This window comes from Pipistrellus hanaki (assembly GCF_964339955.1).
Source record: "Pipistrellus hanaki genome assembly, chromosome: 4".
In the NCBI taxonomy this organism is placed as follows: Eukaryota; Metazoa; Chordata; class Mammalia; order Chiroptera; family Vespertilionidae; genus Pipistrellus; species Pipistrellus hanaki.
Window position 1 is genome coordinate 89,652,431 of NC_140506.1, and position 8,189 is coordinate 89,660,619.

Consider the following 8,189-nt stretch of genomic DNA (forward strand, 5'->3'; position numbering starts at 1 on the left):
TCCTGCTCCTGGCCAATATAACGTACCGCTTAAAATTGATATAAGAGAAGGGAAAAGGCATGGTGACACTGTGTCTGGTGCATACAGTGGGAGGACCAGCCCCTAGAAGGCAAACCTGGCTGGTTGGAATCACCATACAATGCATCATCAAGTCAGTTCATCCCCAGGAAGTTGGGCCTTTGACACCCTCCTGGGACAGCAGGTGTCAGGCTCAGCAGTCTCAGTTCTGCAGGCTGGGGTAGCCCAGGGCCCTGCAGGGCCAGCCCTCCTCAGCACCGCTCTCTGTGAGCTGAAATACTCCTGGTGTTCTTCCCGCAGGTTTTCTTTGTGATCCACCTCCATGCTGGGCCTGTCATCAATACGCTGCCCCCTATTGTTGACCCCGACCCCCTGCTCAGCTGCGACCTCATGGATGGGCGCGATGCCTTCCTCACCCTCGCCAGGGACAAGCATTGGGAATTCTCCTCCCTGAGGCGGTCCAAGTGGTCCACGCTGTGCATGCTGGTGGAGTTGCACACGCAGGGCCAGGACCGCTTTGTCTACACCTGCAATGAGTGCAAGCACCATGTGGAGACACGCTGGCATTGTACTGTGTGCGAGGTAGGCCCATCTCTCTCTCCCTGTGCCTCGCTCTGACAGAACTGGCAGAGCTGGTGTGGTCCATGAGTCTTGGCTGCTCCCAGCCCTCTGTGGTCTATGCATTTGCATTTTAGACTGAACTCTTAGACAGTTGGCACTTCTCAGGGGTAAAAAATGACAAAAGCTCCTCTAAGGGCGCTGTTGATTATGGGATAGATTGTTTTGAGTTCACACATAAGAAGATTAACTCTTATTGATTGAGTTCCTGCTACGTAATCGCACTAGGTTCAACATCAGACATTCAGGATAAGAACAAGCCTGTCTCCCTTCGTTAAGCATGGTCTGGTCATGACCACACTGAGCATGACAGTGACAGGACCCCCTTGGCAGGACAAGCTGATCTTCCTGGGAGTCAGCGAGCACTGACTTATCCAGATGAGGAGACAACCGCAGGCACTGATTTCCTGTGTTTCATTAATGCTGGCTCTGTATCGGGCACATCCACAGCCCTCATGGTGCCAGAGCAGGAGCATGGAGAGAGCAGGAGAGGCGCTGGCAGTGCTTTGATCCTTCCAGAACTTTGGTAACTCTTTTCCCTTGTCCTGGTTGGACCCAATGGCCATACCATACCATACCGGCTCCCCTTGCAGAAGTTTTGTCCCGTGTGCGAAGGGGCGGGGTCTTTTTCTTGCATAGATGAGTCCCTCACATGGGGTGAGCCAGGCTGTTTTGAGCCTTTCATCTTCTCACCACAGACAATCATAGACTTCTCCCAGTCCAATGTTGGCCTCCAGGATGATCTCCACAGTCCTACAGAAGTGGCTCTGTGATCTCTGAGGGGAAGAGCAGAGCCTTTGTAATGCCCTCCTCATTTTTATTTCCTACTTTTTCCAACCTCTGTTTGTTCTCCCTCTCATTTCCTACCGCTGGGATTTTCATGTCTTTACTATGAAAAGGTTATTAGTCCTGGCCATAGGGTTCCATTCTCTGCTCTAGCACTGTTGTCTGTCTCCAGACATAGGTGGCTTTTAGAAACTGGGGAGAGGGCCTTTCCCCCAGTGAAGGCCTCTTAGCTCCAGTGTCTTCCTGGACCGCCTTGCAGAGCTCTGGGGATGTACGGAGGGCACCCAGTCTCTAGGAACTCATGTCAGTGGCATTTCAGACGCTCATGTGGCAGGCATGTGGGAGCAAATGGGTATAGCAACAGTCATTCCTTCACTGTCAGGCTTCCCAGGCCAGGCGTGGGAGTGGGGTGGCTGGGTGTGATTCCCAGGGTGCAGAGAAAGGAAGGAAAGGGGAACCAGTGCCCACCAGTGTACTCGAAAGCCTTGGGTGGACATGAAGCCACACACCACATGCATGGGTGAGCCTATGTACCTGCTCACAAGGTTGGGAAATGCAAGGGGGCCCTGGAAGAGTGTGGGTGAGGGCGAATAGATGGATCTCGTGGTCTTTGGAGCCTTTTGGGCTGTGGAGAAGTTCCCAGAAGTGAAGGTTCCAGGGGGTGGCTGGGATGTTGGGTAACGCTGGGCCGCATGCTGATGCTAGCCTGACCCCTTTCTTTGTCTGCAGGACTATGACCTTTGCATCAATTGCTACAACACAAAGAGCCACACCCACAAGATGGTGAAGTGGGGCCTGGGCCTGGACGACGAGGGCGGCAGCCAGGGTGAGCCGCAGTCCAAGAGCCCCCAGGAGTCACGGCGCCTGAGCATCCAGCGCTGCATCCAGTCCCTGGTGCACGCCTGCCAGTGCCGCAACGCCAACTGCTCGCTGCCGTCCTGCCAGAAGATGAAGCGGGTTGTGCAACACACCAAGGGCTGCAAACGCAAGACCAATGGAGGCTGCCCAGTATGCAAGCAGCTCATTGCCCTTTGCTGCTACCATGCCAAACACTGCCAAGAAAACAAATGCCCCGTGCCCTTCTGCCTCAACATCAAACACAAGCTCCGCCAGCAGCAGCTCCAGCACCGCCTGCAGCAAGCGCAGCTCATGCGCCGGCGAATGGCCACCATGAACACCCGCAACGTGCCTCAGCAAAGCCTGCCTTCCCCTACCTCAGCACCACCCGGGACCCCTACACAGCAACCCAGCACACCCCAGACACCACAGCCCCCGACCCAGCCCCAGCCCTCGCCTGTGAGCATGTCACCAGCCGGTTTCTCCAGCGTGGTCCGAACTCAGCCCCCCACCACAGTGTCCACTGGGAAGCCCACCAACCAGGTGCCAGCCCCACCACCCCCCGCCCAGCCCCCACCTGCAGCGGTGGAAGCAGCCCGGCAGATTGAACGTGAGGCGCAGCAGCAGCAGCATCTATATCGGGTGAACATCAACAACGGCATGCCCCCGGGGCGCACAGGCATGGTGACTCCTGTGAACCAGATGGCCCCCGTGGGCATGAATGTGCCCCGGCCCAACCAGGTCAGTGGGCCTGTCATGCCCAACCTGCCCCCTGGGCAGTGGCAGCCAGCACCCATCCCCCAGCAACAATCGATGCCGGGCATGCCCAGACCCGTGATGTCTATGCAGGCCCAACCAGCTGTAGCCGGACCACGGATGCCTAATGTTCAACCGCCTCGGAGCATCTCGCCCGGCGCCCTGCAGGACCTGCTGCGGACCCTGAAGTCTCCTAGCTCCCCGCAACAGCAGCAGCAGGTGCTCAACATCCTCAAGTCAAACCCTCAGCTGATGGCAGCTTTCATCAAACAGCGCACAGCCAAGTACGTGGCCAGTCAGCCCAGTATGCAGCCCCAGCCCAGCCTCCAGGCCCAGCCTGGCCTGCAGCCCCAGCCTGGCCTGCACCAGCAGCCCAGCCTGCAGAACCTGAATGCCATGCAAGCCAGCGGCCCGCGGCCCGGTGTGCCTCCGCAGCAGCAAGCAATGGGAGGCCTGAACCCCCAGGGTCAGGCCCTGAACATCATGAACCCGGGACACAACCCCAGCATGGCGAGTATGAACCCACAGTACAGAGAGATGCTGCGGAGGCAGCTATTGCAGCAGCAGCAGCAGCAGCAGCAGCAGCAGAGCAGTGCTGGCATGGCTGCAGGCATGGCAGGACACGGCCAGTTCCAGCAGCCTCAAGGACCTGGAGGCTATCCCCCGGCCATGCAGCAGCAGCGGATGCAGCAGCACCTGCCCATGCAGGGCAACTCCATGGGCCAGATGGCAGCTCAGATGGGACAGCTCAGCCAGATGGGGCAGCCTGGGCTGGGCGCAGACAACACCCCCAACATCCAGCAAGCCCTGCAGCAACGGATTCTGCAGCAGCAGCAGATGAAGCAGCAGATTGGGTCTCCAGGCCAGCCAAACCCCATGAGCCCCCAGCAGCACATGCTCTCAGGACAGCCACAGGCCTCGCACCTCCCTGGTCAGCAGATGGCCACATCCCTTAGTAGCCAGGTGCGATCTCCGGCCCCTGTCCAGTCTCCACGGCCCCAGTCCCAGCCTCCACATTCCAGCCCATCACCACGGATACAGCCCCAGCCTTCACCACACCACGTCTCACCCCAGACTGGTTCTCCCCACCCAGGACTCGCAGTCACCATGGCCAGCTCCATAGATCAGGGACACTTGGGGAACCCCGAACAGAGTGCAATGCTACCACAGCTGAACACCCCCAACAGGAGTGCGTTGTCCAATGAGCTGTCCCTGGTTGGCGACACCACAGGAGACACCCTAGAAAAGTTTGTGGAGGGTTTGTAGCATTATGAGAGCATCACTTTTTTTTCCTTTCATGTCCTTGGACCTTTTGTACTGAAATCCAAGCATCTAGGTTCTTTTTATTCCTAGATGGAACTGCTACTTCCAGGCCACGGAAGGGTAGATTGCTGTTTAAAGAAACAATACAAAGAATATATTTTTTTGTTAAAAACCAGTTGATTTAAATATCTGGTCTCTCTCTCTCTCTCTCTCTCTTTTTTTTTTTGTTTGTTTTTTTGTTTTGGGGGGAGGGGGGATTGTTCGGATTTTTTGTCGTCATTGCTGGTGACTCATGCCTTTTTTTAATGGGAAAAACAAGTTCATTATATCCATATTTTTTATTTGTATTTTCAAGACTTTAAACATTTATGTTTAAAAGTGAGAAGAAAAATAATATTCAGAAACTGATTCTTGAAATAATGCAAGCTTATAATGTATCCCGACAACTTTCTGACGTTGCGGGAAGATTTTTTTCTATTGTGAACTCTGTGGGCGTTCTCCAAGTATTACCCCTGGACGATAGGAATTGGCTCCTACGTGCACACACATACACACCCACACACATCTATCTATACATACTGGCTTAAGCCAAACTCTTGTCTTGCAGATGTAGAAATTGTTGCTTTGTTTCTCTGATAAAACTGGTTTTAGACAAAAAATAGGGATGATCACTCTTAGACCATGCTAATGTTAATAGAGAAGAGCATTCTTTCTTCTATGTGAAACTTGAAATGAGGAAAAGCAATTCTAGTGTAAATCATGCAAGCGCTATAATTACTATAAATAAGAAAATTCAAGAAGATTCAATCACTGTATAGGATGGTAAAGTACCAACTCATTTCTTATATCATATTGTTAAATAAACTGTGTGCAACAGACAAAAAGGGTGGTCCTTCTTGAATTCATGTATATGGTATTAACACTTAGTGTTCGGGGTTTTTGTTAATGAAAATGCTGTTTTCAACATTGTATTTGGACTATGCATGTGTTTTTCCCCCTATTGTATATAACGTACCGCTTAAAATTGATATAAATTACTGAAGTTTTTAACATGTATTCTGTTCTTTAAGATCCCTGTAAGAATGTTTAAGGTTTTTATTTATTTATATATATTTTTGGAGTCTGTTCTTTGTAAGACATGGTTCTGGTTGTCTGCCCGTAGAGGAGGCGGGTGGGCGAAGTCCTAGTAGTCAGCAGGTGGCAACAGGGCTCAACCGAGACCTTGAAGGTTCTTTCCAATGACCGAGTCAGTCAGCTCAGTGATGGCTATACATATTCAATGCTCACGAAGGAACTTCACCCACAGACTTAGGGACACAAATGGGTCAGAAAAAGTACTTTGCCTCCTGTCCACCATCCCTCTCTTAGTCACCCCACCCCAGCAACCCTAGGGAGGTTCCTGCATTTGTTTTTGTCCCACCCACTCCCCTTCCTGTATACTGATCTCAATCCCAGAATTGATGCAAAAGGTGCTTCAGGGAGTAGAGGGCGGTTTCTGTCTCTCCCCGCCCCCCCCCCCACATTCTTTGTTCAATGGGGGAGGGTGCCGCTATGCAATATGTCCTGCACAGCCTCCAGCACTGGGCTGAACAGCCATGGCTTCGGCCCTTCTTTCCCCACCCTCTAGAAATAGTGAGGTGCAGCCTCTGAGCCCTGGATACCAGCCTTGCTATGGGGAGAAGAGGCCTCCAGCTTTGGGGGATACTTGCACTCAAGCACCAGGTTGGTCCCTCCCCTCTGTCCAGTTTCAGATTACCTTATTGAGAGGGTGACACTAGAGTTCCTGAGTGCTGTAAAAATCCCATCTTAAGAGGACAGCCACCACCCAGAGGGCTGAAGTTAGTCCTCTAGGTTATGCCCCCTTCGGGGGCACTGGTGAACTGAGTTCTGTCTCTTATCCCTTGCCCCCCCAACCAGAGAGTGGTCTAGATCAGGAGCTGTGTTAAATTTTGAAATTGTTATCCAAATAGCTTTTGTTTGGGCCCTTTATTTACAGAAATATTTTCAAAACACTTGATTCGGGAATCTAAATTTGAGGAATTTAAGAAATTTGTTTTAGTACAGAGCTTACTTAGAATCTTGGGTTTTACTTAGAATATTATAAATTAAGTCAAGTAAGAATAAGATCATGTAGCACCACCAACCCACATCTTCACCCTTTCCAAGGGAGAAAGTAAGGACATGGCCCTCTAGTGGCCATCTGGCCATCTTTGCTCAGCTTGCCCTCTTCCTGCACCATTGATGCTCTTTTTCCCCCAATTGGAAAGCCCTGACCCCATGTTCAGACAGGAAGGGGTGAGCCATCTGGGGCCCTAGGAAGGCGGCTCCACGCCCAAACTCTGGATGTGCAGCCTTTTAACAGTGGGAGGCATCTTTTTCAGGTGATCCTGGAATCCAAAACTGGACCGACCTCATCTTGGAGTCCACGTCCCTGCAATCCAGATGCCAAAGGATGCAGCTGAGGGTGTGGTCTGTGGGTGCCCATCCTGCACTTGGCGTATGGAAATGTCTGTAAGAGCTGGAAAGCCCGGATGCTGTGTCTCAATGCTGTATACTTAGGAGGAGGAGAAAACAGTCCTATATTTGTGATCAAAAAGAGGAAACTTGAAATGTGCTGGTGTTTATAATAAAAGCTGGTAAAACTGCTTGGATTCAAAGATGGTTCCAGTTGGCTAATGACCCTTAGAATTAGCTTAGCTAATCAGGAAAAGACTGGAAGGGTTTGGTTGAGTTTGTCTTATGTGTTTTTTACTATGTTTTTAAGAATTTGGCATGTTAAAAGCAGGAATTGAATGCAACCTCTGGAAAGGCTTCAGCTTTTAAGATCTCTTGCTGAAGACACACAACTTTCTCCTTTGATTGCTATAAGATGAAACCCAAGACGATTTAAGCCAAACAGAGCTTTTATCACTGCATAGGAGAATGGACTCCTCTGGGAAAGGCAAGTCCTTTGATGAAGGAGCTGAGTTCTAGGAAACAGTCATTGTTCATAGTCTTTACTCAAGATCAGTGCTGGGAAGTAGACACTGCAGCGATGTCACCTTGGCTAATGGATGTGAGAAGCATGTAGGAATGGTGGCAAAACCCATTTGGGATCATAAAGCCACAGTGTACCTTCCCAGAATGTCCCGTGTTCATTCCACTGCATGACGGGTATGTTCATTGTGGAGAGTATGGGTCGGTCAGTTACACCAAATTGGAGTGAATGTAGCACCAGGCTAACAGGCTAGCCTGAGTAGATGGTGTTTGCATTGTGCTCACACCTTCTAGAGAGACCTTACTAGGATCTATTGACCATGATGCCGCTAGAATTACTTCACTAAACCAGAAAAGTCAAAGGGTGCTGACAGAACACTTTGGTTAAGGAAATGGTACAAGTGGTTGGAGGGGATTCGGAGGAGACGAGATCTAGTTGTAGGAAGCATGGGCCTGAGGCTTCTGTGAGGCTGGGAATCAGTATTGACAGTGTGGTGGTACTTGGGCACCAGGCTTCAGCCTTAAGTGAGCTTCCTAAACTCTGCTTTCTTGTCTGCTTTCTGTACTGGGTAACAATGCTGTTTAAATGCATTATCAACTCCTTTGCCCTGGCCAGGAGGCAGGAGAATGGAGACAGTAACTTACCTGAGTTCATGAGCAGCAAGGGCAGACATGGGCCCCAGCCATGTTCCTGTGCCCAAAAGGAGCTTTTCCTCCTGGCCTTGAAAATTGTCCTGCATGTCTGCCTCCCCTCCATAGTCCACAGATTCACCTTGAACCCACTTTGGGGAAGTGAGGACAGAACATTGTAACCCCTCAAAAGTCACAGTAAATGGTAACTAACAGTCCTTAGAAAGAACTACCTCTGTGAGACTCAGTCTGCCTGTATCTAGTGCCCACTGGTTCACTGGCATCACAGAAAAAGAAATGTCGAC

At 51.0% G+C, this 8,189-nt stretch overlaps 1 protein-coding gene across 1 annotated transcript in view; it reads left to right on the top strand.

Annotated features, from left to right (window-relative positions):
• Window positions 1-6,924, top strand: part of CREBBP (CREB binding lysine acetyltransferase) — a 157,104-nt gene extending 150,180 nt beyond the window's left edge. The window contains exons 30-31 of the mRNA XM_084882247.1: window positions 319-600; window positions 2,152-6,924. Coding sequence (XP_084738373.1) covers window positions 319-600; window positions 2,152-4,281 — 2,412 coding nt within the window. The 3' untranslated portion in view covers window positions 4,282-6,924. The remainder of the gene's footprint in view (window positions 1-318; window positions 601-2,151) is intronic.
• Window positions 6,925-8,189: the final 1,265 nt, after the last annotated feature.